This window comes from Argopecten irradians, chromosome 1, assembly GCF_041381155.1.
Source record: "Argopecten irradians isolate NY chromosome 1, Ai_NY, whole genome shotgun sequence".
NCBI classification, from domain to species: Eukaryota; Metazoa; Mollusca; class Bivalvia; order Pectinida; family Pectinidae; genus Argopecten; species Argopecten irradians.
Window position 1 is genome coordinate 57,453,287 of NC_091134.1, and position 19,802 is coordinate 57,473,088.

At 34.5% G+C, this 19,802-nt stretch overlaps 1 protein-coding gene across 1 annotated transcript; it reads right to left on the reverse strand.

The window, feature by feature from the left end:
• Window positions 1–888: 888 nt before the first annotated feature.
• On the reverse strand, window positions 889–19,757 carry LOC138335032 (trafficking protein particle complex subunit 3-like). The gene is made up of 5 exons (XM_069283934.1): window positions 19,598–19,757; window positions 17,354–17,451; window positions 16,660–16,759; window positions 14,611–14,793; window positions 889–2,370 (listed from the first exon to the last, which is right to left on the reverse strand). The coding sequence occupies exons 1-5, from the start codon at window positions 19,637–19,639 to the stop codon at window positions 2,251–2,253; spliced, it is 543 nt and encodes a 180-aa protein (XP_069140035.1). The 5' UTR covers window positions 19,640–19,757; the 3' UTR covers window positions 889–2,250.
• Between the last annotated feature and the right edge of the window lie 45 nt (window positions 19,758–19,802).

Sequence of the window (19,802 nt, forward strand, 5' to 3'; positions counted from 1 at the left end):
TCCTTACTTTCCCTTCAAACTGACTTACTAAACTTTTGATCTTTTTTTTTTTAAATTTACCTATTATTAGACATAAATGAATAATACATTCTCGATCTTATTAAATATGAATATCTCAGTCCACTATCATACCTATTTATTCCATGAAGATGAGCCAAAACTGTGCCATACACAGATTAAGATCAGACAACACTTCACCACGGTTCTGGTATACATGTAGGTACTAAGGTTTTCATTTACAACAACTTTACTAGAAACTAGTAATAGGTTAATATTTATTGCTGTAGTTGTTTTGGATCCAAAGATTATTCAACAAAATAAACAAGCAAAATAGTATCCTAGAAAATGAAAATGTAATGAAAGAGTTATTTTTCTGTGAGAAATGTTTTGTCCAAATTTAACAAGAAAATTACATGCATATATGGACATTCTATTGTAATGTAAAATGATCAGCTCATCATCATTATAATAATAATCTGTCATCAAATACATTGTACACTGCAAAAACTACATAGCTTGGTAACTGCAACATAATTCATAATACTAAAGGAATACATTTTGGAGAAATTCTTAATCCAGACACAACAACATAACATGATTATAGCAATCATAAAAACATCCAATAAAATATTTTATCATTTCAATTAAAGCTGGAATGATTGAATGATACTCTGAAAAAGTCTTTTACAGCATTTCATATTACTGTACTAGTTAAATATTTTTGAAAAGGATAATAAACTATCACACCACATTGAAACTCTATAAGCTGATGACCTTTCATTGAATTTCCAACATATTTGTCAGAACTACTTCCTATAAGCCCCCTTCTCACTTTTTGAGGCCTCGTATATCACTTTTCTTGAATCAAATGAAAATATGAAAACCGTGTAGCTTTCTTTATTGATTTATTTTGAAAATTTAATAATTTCATAAAAGGCTAGCCCATATTTGGTTCTTTAAAGCACACTTTTCTGTTTTGTTTTAAAAAGCGCTCTGGGCCCTTATTAGGTCGAATACAGTACATGTACATTTTAAGAATGTTGGTGACAACTTTTCCGAGATGTGGACAGTAATGCTTACCATAGCTATCACCGGCAGTGTTAACTAAATTAATTGTAATCTATGACAATACACAGGGACAATCTACAACTGTACCAATCCCCAGAATATGTGCTTTACCACAAATAACTTAGTACTGTTAACTTTGCACAACTGTACAGATGAATCTCGTATCCCTGAACAGGCTTTCTTCAGATAATTTTAATATTTTTAATAAAAAAAAATTCTTGCCATTATTTCAATTTGAAAGTACCATCTTTGTGTTGGAAATCAAAAACATTTTTTATTTGATATATGATAACTGTTTCCTTCATCAATCTAACAATACTTTATATAATTGTGTTAATAGATGGGGCTATCCATCATGGGTCTAACCCAGCTGAATGGCCACTAACCAGATAATCTGGCCACATGAAGGACATCACTTTCCTGCAAAATCCAGTTATGGTTTTGTCAGCTGGAATTTTTTACTCGCGCAAATCACATTCAGACTTGATGGAAGCCTGGCTGAACCCCATTTCTCTGGGCCTGTTTGAAGTCTGTGGTGTTGTCCTTATTTGAACTCTCCACACACAAAATCCAGCCACCTGTAGCAGATATTGGGATACATCGTTTGGGGATTTCAGATCAAAACCTTAATAGTGACACCAAGGTCACTTTTTCTTTTCTTTTTGAAAATTAATTATGATGTTAGACCACACAATTTTCATTTTTTTTTCTAAATTTCATTTCAATATTAAATGGTGACAAACATTTTTTACTAATCTTTTTCTTCATTCTTATATGTCCATGAAAAACAAAAATCCTGAATTGAAAACTTGAATAGAGATCCTGAAATAAATATATATATAAACAGTGCTACATCACAACATATCTATATTACTGGAAAATCAATAATTACAAGCAGGTCGTAAGATTAGTTTTCCACAAATATGGTATACATATACCTATACAGTCTTATCTGTGTAAGAGTTTAAAGAGAACCTGCTAGCATCCACAATAGTGTTGAGTACGATATTTCCCCATTGTTTTTGAAAACTAGATATCATCCTGGTCAAGTTTCCTTAGCTACCCAAATCCTCAATTGGACAGTCCCGCTGGTAAAATACAATATTGAATTTTTGAGCTTTCCTCAAACAAAAATTCACATAAAATAAAAAAATCCACCTAGTGTCACAAACACATCTATTATCAGTCCTCCCCGACAGGGATAGCGTCCTCCAATCTACGTAAGAATTTTAGTCTTAATTCTGTGATGTTATCTCCCTTTAACTGGTCCTGTACAAACTTCACGTCAACATCCATCTGTACCTGTCAGGAAAAAAATTAAATATTTAATTACACTGTACTTAATAATCTTCCCTTAATTAATTCAAAATGTTGAATACATTAAAGAGACAATTCACTCGAGCTCAGACTAATTCTTTTACATAACCAAGAAACAAAATATGGTATAAATGTCTTGTTCTACATTTCTTATGAAACATATAACATAAAATATTGACAAATTCCACGTCATTGTTTAGTATTTTAATTGATACCGTTGTAATTACAAATCATTGATCAATACGATTAAGCAGGTATAATATGTACGCTGTATCCATACCCAAACCAAAGTCACGCACATTAAACAAATGGACTACATAACCACTGAGGAGGTGATGAAATGATTTTTAGGCAAGATAATTCACCTAATAAGGTAAACACACTTCTGTCAGAGTGATTTGAGCAGTTCTAGACAAAAGTTGCATTACTCTACGAGCAAGGGACAGGATTCAGCATACAAGATGTTCGACCACAATGAGTAATGGCGGACAGCGAGCAAGTTTGAACATTTCCCATGCATTCCACCACCATGGGCTTTTCTGGCATATCACAATAAAACTGACTGATCTAATTTCCATTAGAACTGGGTTTTTTTCCGATATATGTACAAATTTTTATGTTCTCTTAGACTGAATTGTCCCTTTAATTAGACAAGTCTGCTAGTCATTATGATCTATCAGAGTTACTTCCCTTCATTTCACTCTGTCAGTACTGACGGATCAGAATGGCTATTTATCTTTTGTTTGTTTGTTTGTTTGAGTTTTACGGCCCATCGACAACTAAGGTCATTTAGGGCCAAACTACAAGTCATGCATTAATATCAGGATAAAAGTTCAGGGTAAGAAAAAGCAAGTAAGGACTAAAACACAGATTGTAAACGTTAATTTGATAAAATAAAAAGGAGGTTTGCATGGGATAAAATAAATTTGGCTAAAACACATGAGAAAACTCATGCACAATGTTGATGAAACGATGAAATGTTGAGTTGATACGATGTATGATGAGAAAACGTTCATATTTTGCTTAAAATACCGATCTCTTTGAGATAATTAAAAATACGATTATGTCTCACGGCATGAAACAAAGTGTACATGTCGGAGACATCGTAGTATATATCTCGTATGTGTTTAAAATCAATACAATGCAATAAAATATGCTCCACTGTGAGAGGAGAATCACATGCATGGCATGTAGGAGGATCCTCCCCTCTCAATAGATAGGAATGTGTAAAATATGTGTGTCCAGTTCGGAGCCGAGAGAGTACAACTTCCTCTCTGCGGTCTCTCCGACTGGACAGTTTAGGATTAAGTGTAGGTTGAATTTTAAACAGTTTATTGTTTGTTTCGGTAGACCACCTTTGTTGCCAATGGTGTTTGATGGCTGACTGAATTGAAGGTTTGATGTCGGTGTATGGTAGTTTCAAATCTGTTTGTGCTAGGCGAAGAGCAGTCTTAGCTGCTTTATCAGCCTGTTCATTCCCCTTTATACCCACATGTCTGGAATCCAGAGATAAGTAATTTGAGTTTTAGAAGATAATCGAAATGTTCGGATTAAAAGATTTTGGATTAGAGTATTTCTAGGGCTTCTTGATTTCAAAGCCTGAAGAACCGAAAGAGAGTCTGAACAGATGATTGCCTTTTCAATGCGGTGTTCTTCGATATGGTCAAGCGCCAGACCGATAGCACATGCTTCCGCAGAGAAAATGGAGGCAATATCCGGGAGTCGGATAGAGGAGCAGTGATTAGATGTACAGCATGCTGCCGCAACTTTATCACCATCTTTTGATCCGTCAGTGTAGATATGAACATGGTCAGGGAAAGCCCTAATGCACTCCCGAAAGGAGGATTTGTGTTCTTCGGGTAATGCACTGGATTTTGCCCTCTCATATAGAGATAAATTGATATCAGGTGTTTGAATGAGCCATGGTGGTACATCCGATACGGTGTACTCGTCAATGGTGTCGAAAGTTATATTAAGTTCCAGCAAAAATTTTGAAATTCTGATGCCAAATGTTGGTATGAGCTTTTGATTTTGTGTAAATATTTCTTGGTGTTGTGGATTGAATACAAGGTTAAATGCAGGATTTTTGGGGTTGGATTTCAGTTGAGCAGCATACTGTAAGGATAATTTCTTTCGTCGATCGTCTAGAGATGGCTCATTAGCTTCCACATGGAGGCTCTTCACAGGTGTTGTTCGAAAAGCTCCAAGTGCCAGACGCAGTCCCTGATTCTGTATAGGGTCAAGCATCTGTAGATAGGAGCTGCGAGCCGATCCATAGACAATAGAGCCGTAGTCAAGTTTTGATCTAATAAGTGCCCGATAGATACGTAGAAGCATTTCACGGTCTGCACCCCAATCAGAATGGGAAAGAACTCGTAGAATGTTCAGCGCCTTCGAGCACTTATCCTTCAGATGTTTGATATGTGGAACAAAGGACAGTTTCGAATCAAATATTAGTCCAAGAAATTTATCTACCCAATAATATAGGGACACTAGTATACAATTTAACCTAAGTAATTTCATGAACTTCAGTGCCAGTCACCAAGTGATTATAGTAAACTTTACAGAGTTCTCAAAATTTAGCAAACTCAATGGTGAAATTGTTAAACTGTCAGGAATATTTTTTTCCAATCAATTAGAAATGTACATGTATAACTATGGACCAATGGGAACTTACATGAAATATTTATTCCAACAATGTTTGAAGGTTAAAATGTTATGTGCTAATTATAGGCTAGAAGCCCATGAAACAATACAACCATGTGCCTGGACCAATAAAACAGAGAAAACATGCAGATGGTAGCCGGCGCTGATGATTTTGAAGTCTACAGTTTATTTCTACTAATCTTGCTATAGACACTGTACATGTATCGCCAGAATATTAACGTGTCAGAACCTTTCTGATTTTAAAGTTTAATGTACTATTGCACACAGATAGAAGTTATGAAATCCTCAAATTTACACAATAATCACGTCTTCAAACAAACATAAAGAGAGAAAAAAAGAGAAAAAAAAGAAAAGAAAAAAGAGAGTAAATATTGATGATCAATGAAAAAAAACTTCCAATCCATTTTGACTTTTGAGTGATGCTGATGTGTTGGACTACAAGGAAAGTTATATTCCCAACTGAATGTGTAAATATGGCACTGTAATAAGATATACGAAGCAGTCCTTTCTCAGATCACACACTTCACAAATGATTCATTCCAAATTTCTTTGAAAATGGCTCACAGGAAATTTCTTGAGAAACAGATTAAGTGTGAAGCAATCGCTCATTTTAACAAGTCACTGTAGAACACTCTCTCATCATGTGATTCATCAGAAGGAGACATCTACAGTGTTTTCCTTCCATTATTCCTGAAAGTTTCTCTAAACGTGGAAACTCATCAATCTCATGAAAAAAAAAAAAAAAAAAAAAAATAAATAAATAAAAAAATATGCACCAGTTAGAAAATGATTTCTCTGAAAAGATTCCCTTCCATTACTTTTACTTAAAACTATCAATACTGACACATATTCTTTCAGTGCTTTAAAAATGACACTTGCATGTACATTAATCTTAAAGTGAACACATTATCTATTGGCTCATTCAGATGTTTCTACGCATTAAACAAGTATAGGTACAAAAAATGTACCATTGTAGGATTGCACAAACTACAAAAAAAAACCCAGTATGTGCACATTGTTCAGACATCATGCACACAATTAGAAATGTGCCATTCAATCGCACACCTCACATATTTGAATGTTGAACTGTATTGCAAAATCACAATCTGTCTGAATATATAATTGTAAATAACATCCCTGATTGAATATAAAGATAATTACTAAAAGTTGTTTGTATTTCTCTACTGACATTGTAATAGATGTTCATCACTTCATTTTCATACTTCGTAAATTAAAGTAATGTTTCACCAACTGACCAAGTTTTAATAAAATTGAAAAATAAGACAAATGACTTATTGAGCGTTTTACAAAACCTGTGTATAGTCATGACCTGCTAACTAGGTTAACAAATTTGTATTTATAAAATAATTAAAGCCTTCTTGCACATCTACACATGGTCCCCTACATCACTGTGAAAGTTTTATTGAAATTGATTGAGTAGTTTAGGATTAGACATCAGGCATAGCCTATCTTAGTCCTGTCCTTTTACAGGTGGTACAATTATCATATATATAATACATAATGAGTTTAATGAAGGTAAGGGGAGGTAATTCCTTGATTTCACAGATAATCATTACTGTATTATACTTTACTTTCTGTAAATAAATTTTAATATGTTTCCCTTAATAGTGATACGATGATTCTACATATACTTGATAGCAGGTCCTTGTAGTGGTATTAGCTCTGTTCACCACAACAGGTACAGGTTATAACACCTATGTACCTATATTTGGCCTTGCACATTTAGCCAAATGAGAGTCAAAGTCATCATCTATACAAAATCTATTCCACTTCCCTGAGGATGTTTTTGACCAAATCTGGTGACAATCCATGAAGAATTTTATGACAAGTAGCAATTTAAAGGAATTGTCTCTATTTTCCTTTTGTACTTTGTATATATATTGAGTCCAGTCCCTCCGACCTAGCGGGATTAGAATTTTATACAAAATCTGTTCCCGTTTCCCCAAGAATCTTTTAAATTTCTGCCCAAATGGTTAAAATCTATAAGTACTTAAAAGTGCTCCACCTCTGAAAAATAGTGTTTTTTTCTCAATAAAGAACAAGAGCAGACGAATAAGTATTTTTCTTCAATTACAAAAGTTACTTTCCTTCACCATTACCACCATTGAAAAGTTTGAGCTTCTAATTTTACTTTAAGATCAAAACATTAAAAATAATTAATTGCATCCCGAAAACATTCTGTGGCACTATATCCTATATGGAATGAAGTTTTGATTGCACATGTATCAGAAGCAAAACAAGAGCTGTTGGAGAACAGCAAAGCTCGCCTATTCAGAAGAAGTTGATGTTCAAGTATTTACTATTTAAACATGGAAATATGACAAATTAACAGACTCAAAAACCCCCTAAAGGGCCCAAATATTATCACGTTCAGTATCCATACACATTACGAAAATAAAATCATAAACATTTATGATGACTTATGCTTAAACAATTGACAAAATAGAAACTTGCTCAAAAACTTTAACATGGAAATATGACAAATTAACAGACTCAAAAACCCCCTAAAGGGCCCCAAATTGGTTGTATTATCACGTTCAGCATCCATACACATTAGGAAAATAAAATCATAAACATTTATGATTACTTAAGCTTTAAAAATATATAATAGACAAAATAGAAACTTGCTCAAAAACTTTAACATGGAAATATGACAAATTAACAGACTCAAAAAACCCCTAAAGGGCCCCAAATTGGTTGTATTATCACGTTCAGCATCCATACACATTAGGAAAATAAAATCATAAACATTTATGATGACTTAAGCTTAAACAATTGACGAAACAGAAACTTGCTCAAAAACTTTAACATGAAATAGGACACCGATGCCGACGCCAACGCCGGGGTGACAACATTAGCCCCCCCTATTCTTCGAATAGGCGAGCTAATAAATTATTTTATATTAGTACATAACATGACTATTTCTCGCGTTTTCATTGGCTCAGCCCCCGGGCACTATCTAGCCATAGTCCAGGGACTATGGTTTCCTGCGGGACTATGGTTTTGCGCGCTTTTTGTTACGAACGTCATATTGATGAAAATGATGTTACTGTCGCTATCTGCGCTGTTTCACTGGCAAACAAGCTGTGTGTGGACGACGTTTTGCAAAACATAAATGTTGCAGTTTGGAAACTTGAATGCTGACGAATTTACAAAAGAAAAAAATAGCACATTGAACTGAGCAGACAACGAAATATGCAGTTAGTATTTTCAAAGATTTTTGCCTGGAGAAATGTATTAAGATGCCTTCGACTATGACACTAAATGTTAGATGTGGCAACATTTGTTTAAATAAATTTTTATTGGTGATTGTACATAATTGTTTGTCCTATCATTTTTTCCAATTCGTTATGTACTAAAAACATTATTGCCTTCTTTTTAGGGCACTGTGGTCTCATGGTGTTGTCTTGTGATGGTATAGTATCCTCGCCTCCGGCTCGGGTACGATGCCATCCCTCGACAACACTATGAGACCATAGTGCCCTCAAAAGAAGGCAAAAATATATAATTATTTTTTGTGTTAATTAGACTTATATATACACGATTAAACACCAATTATTGTTCAAATAATGAGTATCGTTTATGCTCTGTCGGCGGTGGAGTATCTTTCAAGGAAATGTTGACAGGCATATCATCTGAATTTTGTAACTCAATGAGCAAGACATTAAAGGTCACTTTCAATTGTAAAATGAGGAAAATGCTAATAAACAAAATAAATAAAAAGATTTTTATAACTATTCATCCCTGCATCCCCAAGAAAGTGAAGAAACAGCATCATGATTAGGTCTCTTCATTCGAACAAACTTGAAAGCCATAAATCAAAGCATTATTTAATCAAAATTATACTCTATCGGATTTCTTTATGGGTATTTTTATCATTTAGAGGTCATTTAGCAAATTTTACAATTTTCATTTTCGAAGCTGTTCCATCAGGTATCTTACTTTCCCAATATCAGTTCTTTGGGTCAAATTATTTTAGGGAAGAAATTAAACAAAGTAAATTTTGTACACCAGACCTAAGACTTATGCCATACAAAAGGTGATCAGAGATTTAAATAGTAGGGATAAGAAGGTAGCTCATAGCCTTACTTAACGACGCCCGCAGCGGAAGCTATCCCAGAGTGCATCGCGTGTCTAAATTACAGTCGAGTACAGTCTAACGACGCCATATTGAAACTACGCTTTGTCCGATGAAGCGATCTAGGCTATAACAGGAGATGAACAGAAAAAAACCCACCAAATAGCTTAAAGTTTGCTCTTTATTGAAAATGTAATTTATTTGAATAATCCATCACATTTTCATAATTGTAGAGGTGTTACACTAAAAAAACGTAATGTTAACGGTGAATGTCCTCATCTCGACATGATTACTTCCTCGATCGGTACAATCGATCGCCCCGTGAAATATTAATATAATAAAACCCGCATACTCTGATTTCAATAATTGACCAATTTCCATTTAGTTTTCAAATATTTGTTGCTTTGTAAATTTTAAATGTTAATATGTTAAATTGATCTAATTTGAACATATTGAACCTTTTGAATTTTCGGAGGTAAAACTGTACACAAATCATCGAAGCTACCCTAAATTTATAATGGCGACGATACTGTTCAGATAGGGTCGTGAAAGATAGCACAATTAAAACCACGTACTCTGAATTCAATAATTGACTGATTTCCAATAAGTTTTCAAATATTAATTTTCTATTGGTTGAGTTTGTACATATGGAAACTTTAAAAGCTCAAGTACAAGTGTTAACAAATTATCGATGGTACCCAACATTCATGTATCATGGCGAAGAGATAGTGTCGATCGAGCTGTGATAGCGTAATTTGATATCTAATTAACGGAAAGTGATTTGCAACTGCTATGTACAGGTGTCATACTGTCATCAGGTGAACCGTCGGCCAGAACACCTGGCCACCGCCCCAGGTCATCGCCTCACTAACTCAACAGGGGTCTATTTACCTGTGTCTGAGTCTTGAAGGCTATACATTAAGTTTGTAAAATAGATAATATTTTTCTAATCTTAATTTTCCCAAACAGCTTTATTTATAATGCATAGAACCATATTGAAAAAAAAGTCAATTTTAAGTGAAATGTAAATATTCCGCTTCAACAGAGATTTGAATATAATTTATTTAACTATCCTACTTTACCAAGCAATTTTTTTACTAAAGCCGAATTGAATTTCCAGGTTTTAATTCATTTAATTTATATGTGTCGTATTTTTCATTCTAACAAATCAAGAAAAGCTTTTATAATATGTCATTAATCACCAAAATTTACTAACATTATGATCATTACTTACAGAATTTTCAATACATAGGTTTTGATTTTACAATTTTTCATAAAAAAACAACACGTTAAATATAAATACATGCACGAGATGAGCGTCTCTAATGTAACAGTAAAAAAGTTATGAGATACTTTTCGATGTTTATTGGTTTGTAGTCAAATATGTCGTACACAGCTACGGGCTAACACTATGATAACTCGCCTCCAGCTATTAGTGCGCAGACGCACGGCTTGGTCTCGCGGTAACCGTTCATCCGTTTACGATAACAATAGGTGTGTACGTGATATCGCGAGAACAGCCCTAGTTACTTATCCCAATACTATTTAAATCTCTGAGGTGATTAATAAAATATTTCCCAATCTAGTGTATGTGTGACAAAAAAACATCTACCCAGAGGTTATTCATGATTGTTTAACATGGAAATTGATAAATTCCATTGTCGCACCACCAAGGTAGTGAAATAATTTTTCTCACAAATGTAAAGAAAAAAGGATGTACATATTAGTTTCAAAAGAAGTATTTTTCGTCATGACATGATCATTTGTTTGTTTTGTGAAGTTACTGACAATGTATGCCAGTTATATACATGTAATGTTGTATCATGTAACTGTTTTGACAACAATTCAAGCTGGCAATTCAGTGAATTATATGCAAGAATGCAAGAGATAAACTGATACTTCAATAATTAAAGAAAGTTTCAAATCAAATCAATGTAAGGTTTATTCCTCACTGTCAATGTTATACTCCACAAGCCATATACCAAACAATAGGAAAATAAAATATATCACTTTAGTAAACTGAAAGTCATACTAAATTGTTAGATTTGTAGTATTAAGCCAGTTTGTGACTTTTAACTTTTTTCACTGCTTATTTGGACAAGTAAACCCCAAAATTTTACTAGTCTGACAATTAAATCACTAGTCCATATGAAATATACAGCCGCTTTGCTTCAGCACTTCAGTCATGATAATTTTTTGATTGACACAAATTATAGCCTGGATCATTTATGAACACAAATTTTCACAAAATGATATATCCTGATTGAAATAATTGGATACACTATGCACTCAAAATGTGTTGCAAAATGCCATTGACCACCGCTCTTGTAAATATAGTATATTTACTGATTTTAGTCGGGTGGAAAGCCACTAGTCCAATTGGACTACTTTATTTCAATTGGCACTAGTCCGGCTGTAAAATTACTAGTCATGGGCATCGGACTAGTGTTTAAAAGTTGCAGACAGTTAAACTAAATATAATCTGATGGGAATTAAACGAAAGCCAATTGCAAAACAATAGGAGAATATCTGACAAAAAAAAAAAAAAAAAAAAAAAAAAAAAAAAGATAGAAAGGATGAACAAACAGACAACACAATATATAGTGAAACTTCCCTAAACTGATCATGGTTAGTACATAGAATTTTGAACAATTTAGAGAGGTTCGGTTTCAAGAAGTGAACCCAATATCGACCATTACATACAAATATAGTTTTACAATATGCTACATTACTGCATGTACATCGACCCATCTAAAGTTTTGATGGGGAAAAATAAAAGAACGGGTAACTGTTTTAATACCCCTGTTGTAATCATTGAATGATGATTCGGTCATAAAGGCAATACATTGTATTACCATTGATCTGGTTGATAAGTGATCTGGTATACATTTTAATTCAGAATGTTGAATGCATGTTCAATGTAAAATATTGAATACAAGAATACAATTAATAAGGAAAAAGCTAATCATGTTCTTTTTTCCATTAATAAATATCTGTGAATGAGTGATTATAAACATTACTTAAATAAAATAGTGCTGAAAGAAAACATTCATACCGGTCAATCATATTCAGAGTTGTGGTAATTAATCATGGAGGTGTTTTCAACATATTCAATGAATAAATACAATTCCAGGATGATTACTAATTTCCACAGATCAGCTCTACATCTGATCATGATTGATATAATTTATTGAAAAAAACAAAACAAATGAAAATAAAGATTTAAAAACACATACAAAAAAATGCAAACTTTACTCTTTAACTTTATGGAGAAAACTTTTTTTATAGGGTTATTAATCAGTCAATTCCACATTGGCCCTGTTACAAGGCCAAGGTCTAGTTGTTACATTGGCCCTCAGCTGTTATGAAACTTTTATAAATTAAAAACATTCAACTTTTTCATGCTAAATCAGCTGTATGTCCCTGCAGTCTACTGTACGCATACTAGGTTTAATGTAATGCCCTACCGATTCTTAAGTTGTAATGTTTGGCAACGAGTTGAAAAATACGTTTAAGGTTATAATCCCTGATTAAAACAACATGATAATCAAAAATGAAACATGAAACTGCGCTTTTCCTATTTTGACATGTCCCTGATGTGTCTGTCATACTGGTATCATACTGTAGTCACCATGATGAGTCTAGAAATGTTCCAAATGCCATTCCATGCGTTCGATTTGGGTGCTTTCAATATTGGCCCAGTTTATCTCGTATTGGCCCAGTTTGTCGATATTGGCCCAGTTTTGTTATGATAATGATAGATAGGACAGTTTTTTTTCTCATATTGTTACCTATGTGAAAGTAGTTAATTAACAAGAGATCCCAGAGGGATCTTGGCGTCCACCAAAGAATGAACTATATCTGACAAAGGAAAAGATGGATCTTTTCTCTACTTTTTAAACTTTTTCAAACATACTACATATAAAATTTGAGACAGATCGCTTCAGTACCTTTTGAGAAATAGCGGTAACAAACTTCACCTATCAAAATCCAAGATGACTCCTTGGCGGCCATCTTGTTGATCAATTGGTCCCAAGTCACAATTTGCACAACTAGGGCCCTAGGGGAACCTACACGTGAAATTTGAGAAAGATCCATTCAACACTTTCTGAGAAATAGCGATAACAAACTTTGAATATAAAAATCCAAGATGGCTGCCTGGCAGCAAATTTGTTGACCGATCGGTCCCAAATCACAATATGCACAACTGGGGCCCTAGGGGAACCTACATATGAATTTTGAGACAGATCCCTTCAGTACTTTCTGAGAAATAGTGATAACAAACTTTGAATAACAAAATCCAAGATGGCTGCCGGGCGACCATCTTGTTAACCGATCGGTCCCAAAATGCAATATGCACAACTAGGTCCCAAGGGGAACCTACATATGAAATTTGAGACAGATCCCTTCAGTACTATCTGAGAAATAGCCATAACAAACTTTAACTATTGAAATCCAAGATGGCGGCCTGGCGGCCATCTTGTTTACTGATTGGTCCAAAAATGCAATATGCACAACAAGGGCCCTAGGGGAACCTACATATTAATTTGAGAAAGATCCCTTCAGCACTTCAAAATCTGTATGGCACAACTAGGGACCAAGGGTAACCCTACATGTGAAGTTTGAACAAAATTCCTTCAATAGTTCTCAAGAAATATCGATAACAAACTTCAACTGCCAAAATCAAAGATGGCTGCCTGGCGGCCATCTTGTTTTTCCGATCAGCCGCAAAATCTGTATGACACAACTAGGGACCAAGGGTACCCTCCATGTGAAGTTTGAACAAAATCCCTTCAGTAGTTCTCAAGAAATATCGATAACAAACTTCAACTGCCAAAATCAAAGATGGCTGCCTGGCGGCCATCTTGTTTTTCTGATCAGCCTCAAAATCTGTATGGCACAACTAGGGACCAAGGGTACTCTCCATGTGAAGTTTGAACAAAATCCCTTCTATAGTTCTCAAGAAATATCGATAACAAACTTCAACTGCCAAAATCAAAGATGGCTGCCTGGCGGCCATCTTGTTTTTCCGATCAGTCTCAAAATCTGTATGGCACAACTAGGGACCAAGGGTAACCTCCATGTGAAGTTTGAACAAAATCCCTTCAGTAGTTCTCAAAAAATATCGATAACAAACTTCAACTGCCAAAATCAAAGATGGCTGCCTGGCGGCCATCTTGTTTTTCCGATCAGCCGCAAAATCTGTATGGCACAAATATGGACCAAACATGTTAAGTTTGAACAAAATCCCTGCAGCAGTTTTTAAGAAATAGTGATAACAAGCATTGTTTACGGACGGACGACGAACCACGGACGCAGGGCGATTTGAATAGCCCACCATCTGATGATGGTGGGCTAATAAAAGGAAATATTGTAAATAAATTTGGAAATCAAGTGAATTCAGGAAAAATCTCCTTCATGACAAAAAATTAATAGCCTATATATAAAATGAAACTTACCATTTCTAGAGCAGCTTTCAGTACTCCACACAAGAGGTTGGAGAAACACAGACTAGAATGGCCGGGGGGCAGCTCTACAAAGTCTGTCAGGGGATTATTTTCTATGAGGAGGGAGAACTCGTCCCCAGCTGGGCTCCAGTTACTGACCACTGGTGTAATTCCAAGGTACATCTTAAATCCAACCTACAATCATACAATATTAAATATCAGAATGCATCATATTCATAGGAAATGTAAAATACAGTTTCATTTCAGTAAAATCAATCTACCCGGTAGATAATATTGTAAAAATCATTTTAAAATAAAATTATTATGAGAAATGCTCAAAAACATAGTCAAGGGGCAGTAACTCTTTGTTATCAGGTGCTTTACTCTAGCAGTGTATGGATGTTGATACTTATTGTTGTAACTTAAAACAATTTTCTTTTTTCCATGTTTCAATGTCTTGTAACTTTTAAAAAATAACTTACAAGTGTGTAATATATTCCATCTCCAATAACCCTGAATTGTGTAACCTGTTTCTACCACAATGAAATCATCTAGATCATCTGAATCATATTTCATTAAGGCCAAAATAAGATAACGTCATTTGCCGACATATGCAAATACGGTGAAGTGATGTCATTATAAGCAAATAGACACTCATTAATATTCAAAAATTGGAATTGCTTAAATAATGTATTAATAAAAAATCATTTAAACTATGAATGACTATTCCATGCATTCCCACTTGTCGCATATTTTTTAAAAATTGAGATTCCAATAGGTACTTGAACAATAACCTAATCATTGTCAAACTACATTTGGATATGTTTATGGCACAGTGATATCTACTTCGATCCCGTCAAATAATCATCAAACCATTGTGTAACCCAGTGTAACCAAGTTAGAGTTCGGCCTAGGTGCATTAATTCTATCAAAATCACCCCCAGGGTGCTCGCATGGCAAGATACACCACTAAATAAAAGACAATTATGAATTTTGCATCGATAGTTTATAATACAAATGATAAATCATGAAAGATTTTTACGTTGTCACACATCCATTTCAACAGCGGTTTGTTCTGCAAGCAGCAATCAGAGTACAGCAACATGAAGTCATTCAATAACTGATGAGGTCAACAATCTGTGACATCTGAGATCTTTCCAATGTTAGCTATATATATAGTCTACCTACAAAGTTTCATAAAGCTTGGTTCATATTTATTAAAGTTATCATGTTCAAAGGTCCAAAAATAATTATTAGTGCAAAGGGCAATAACTGCAAATTAAGTTAGAGTCAAATCAAGCTGATTTTCAAACTCATGTGAGATCAGCTTTACAATGTCAGTCTACCAACAAAGTTTTATTAAGCTCGGTTCATATTGATTTGTTCACAAGGTCCAACAATAATTATTAGTGCAAAGGGCAATAACTAAAGTAAATTACTGTTGAATCAAGCTGATTTTCGAACCCGTCTAAGATCTTTCTAATGTTAGTCTACATACAAAGTTTCATTAAGCTCAGTTTATATTTACTCAAGTTATTGCGTTCACATGGAAATGTTAATGCACGTCGCACAACGCATGACCATGGACTAAAGACTATCACAAAGTGTCACCATGACCTATGGTCAGGTGACCTAAAATGTAGTCCAGGTTAAAGTTTAAAATCTTGACCAATCAAAAGACCAGGAGGTGTTATTCCACAAGTGGAATATCAATATATTTACCCAACACCCAGGACATTTTTCATTTATACAATGGCCCGAGAATATTATAAAATGACATATTGTGGTAGAAAATTATATATGGAATTGATAAGATTAGTTATTAGAAATTGCACATTGATAAAGTTACCTACCTTAGCTATGGCAAATTGTCAGAGTTATATACCTTAGCTATGACACATATTGTAAGAGTTATCTAACTTAGCTATGACATATAGTATGAGAGTTTACCTACCTTAGGTATGACATATTGAAAGAGTTTCTAACCATAATCAACTATGAGAAATTGTAAGAGTTATCCACCTTGGCTATGAGAAATTGTACAGTGTAAGAGTTACCTACCTTAGCTATGACATCAGCAGTCTCTCTGAAGTCATTACATCGCCCTGTGTTGGACCTTGCTAGGAAATCTTCAATAAGACGAACACCTATATTGTATCCCCTGAAAAATGTCAAGGCTGCACACAATATTTGTCTATAGATATCTTAATCCCACTTTGGTGGTGCAAATTACTAGACGTGTCCAATAGGCAACTGTTTCAGCTATTTTAAACAAACAATCCAAATCATATCATGTTTTAAACGTAAAATAGGTAAAAATGTCACAGATTTTAACACATAACATGAAAAACACCTATTACATATATATAATGGAATGACTGCTATTATAGGCGAGTGGCATAGTAAATTATTCAAAGTGTTTGATAAATTTCATATCACAAAGTCACGACTGTAAGATTCTATTTATCACATAACTTTTATTAATAGAAATATTAGTAAAACTTTAAATTTTGTCTCTATATAAAACAGTTGACATTTGGCTTGGATATGGAGTTTCTGTCTACTGAGACAATCATGCGAAGTCATATATAGATTATGATGTCAAAACTACATGTGACGTCATAATAGTGTTTTTACACATGTACATGTGTCTTTCCATATAATTTATGACATGGCTAGACAGGCCAGTTATGTGATAAACTTATTAACTAGCATATATATTTTTAATACAGTATGTACAGCATAAAATATTTACATTTTTTCAAGTTGTTTGTTGACCTCATCATCATCTTCATAGTCCTTTAATAGCTGGGAGACCAAAGCACCATAAGTGAGTGTAAAAAGCTCACCATTCTACAAAATATACACAGAAATATATTCATAGAATTACATACAATACCAACTCAGAAATGATCCACTCAAATAGATTTTATATGGTGTATGCTTTATTTGTAAATCAATTGTTTCAATGGGATAAAAATGCTTGTATAATGTTTTGCTTTAAACAGGAAATATAGTCCTACAGAATATTGCATCGAAGCAATCTCCATTAACACTGAAAACACACCTTACCCAGTCACAATATTTTGACTATGGGCAACAAGTCATTGCAATCCCCTTATGCCAATTATATACCAGGTACACTACGATTTCATAGGAGCAGAAACTACCACTTTGATATAGAGACTATATAGCTACGGTGTGTCCAGTCAGAGTGCCAAATTAAGTTAAAAGTGAGGCAGTGTCAAGGGAGACCATAGTAAGAAGACAAAATATATATCATAAAACATTTGTATATTGTTATACCCCTATAAAATAGTTTCTATATAAACTCTATTGACAAAAATCCCAATAAATGAACTGTTCCGTCGAGAGGTCCAAAGAACTGTTAAAATGTGCTGATGGACCGGAGTGACTCCACACCTACAATTCATGACGTCAATGCATTGTTTTGAAGTCAATGGGTATAACAAAACAGTTATTGACTGAATTTTCGGGAAACAGATGATTTGTTGAACCCTCACTCAAACTGTTGCCCATCAGCCTTTGGCCTCAGACAACAGTTTGTCTTCGGGTCCAACAAATCATCTGTTACCCTAAACCCCAGTCAACAACTGTATACTATAAGTATTTATATATATTATATATCACAGCCATGGGAAAAGTGTAGATAAAACAAAGACAACTTTTATGACTTGTGGCATAACCAGATCTCAAACTCACTATTTACTGCAACCATAGCCGAACTACATTTATGAACTATATGTATCATATCACATGCATGCATGTGCCACATCCACGTCTCCCACAAACAGAATAATAGTGGTGATACATTGATATGGGCATATCAGTCACATAGTCCATCAGCTAGCTTTTGTGGCTGAGCGGATAGCAGGCCTGGCATTCTGTAAGGTGCCCTCGGACAGTACGATTGAACCCAAGAAAGATTTATTTTGGAAAGAATTAGTTTGTCAACAAAGTGGGTAATATAACGACACTTATATGCATGGGTCTTTCAGCCATATAGTCCATCAATCAGTTTTTGTGGCTGTGCAGATAAGAGTTGTACTGTGTATTATACAATATAATTAAACACGATGAGCTTGAACTACCTTTGAAAGAATGACAGCTCTGTGGGTTTGAGCCTGTGTTGGCCTCGGCATGTTAAAAGTACATTTGATGGAGCCTTGCATTCTGTAGAATGGCCTTGGACAGCATGGGAAGCACAATTAATGCTCCTGGTACTGTCTGGTGACATATAAGGAGGCACCGCTAACAATGTTTAGCAGGGACAGTTGTGCGCCAAGATGCCAGGTTGATAGAACCCAAAAAGGTTTTGGGACAAAGTTTGTCCGTGAGAGGGGTAACGTTATGGTACATGGATATGGGCATTTCAGCCACATTTGTCCAGCTTCTTAGCTAGCAATATAGCTTTTGTGGATGCGTGGATTGATGAGGGCTGAGCAATATTGACACTGAACATAAGTATCACAGTTAAAGATTGCCCACTCTTGGATGGGTGCCCATGGCGTTAGTTCGGACCCCAGCCTTAACACATTAAAGAATGTTTCAATGGTGGTGATGAATCAAGATTTAATTTGTCGCAGTGAATGAACATCTACTGACCACTGGGCCTCGTTACTAATGATGATATATATAAGATAGGTCACGTCTATTTACATACATTATATGTAAATAGACGTGACCTATCTTATATATATCATCATTAGTAACGAGGCCCTGTGTACTGACGGAGTAAAAAATACAATAATCTTTGAGTCTAAATAATTTATATGAATATTTTTAACAGACTCGACTCTACATAATTGGTATTTTCATTATCATTCAATAATCATTACAATACAAACCACATATAGATATATACATTTACAAATATACGTATCAGCAAGATATATAATGAACAACGATCATGGTGATTGTGCACTGTGCAGATATTGATTACAGATTTAAAGCATTATTGGGTTGTCTAGCTACAAACCACTTTGCGAGGGTCTCCTCCGCGTGTACTTTGTCTTGACATAGTTGGCGTACTTTAATAGGAAAATATCCTAAATTGTCATCATTGTTATGTTACAATGTAAAGCAGATAAAATCATAGTCACACCTCCTCATGTACCAACCTTACTTTAAAACGGCAATTTTGATTGGACATTGAATTATGTCTGGCCAATCAAAATAGGTGT

What these genes read in the sequence shown, in the direction of transcription:
- LOC138335032 (XM_069283934.1), bottom strand. Translation starts at nt 19,639, where the DNA reads ATGTCAAGACAAAGTACACGCGGAGGAGACCCTCGCAAAGTG. An exon ending in AACAAACAACTTGAAAAAAT is followed by an intron (nt 16,760 to 17,353) that starts GTAAATATTTTA and finishes GACATTTTTCAG; the next exon opens with GGGATACAATATAGGTGTTC. An exon ending in TGAAAGCTGCTCTAGAAATG is followed by an intron (nt 2,371 to 14,610) that starts GTAAGTTTCATT and finishes TTTTCCTGACAG; the next exon opens with GTACAGATGGATGTTGACGT.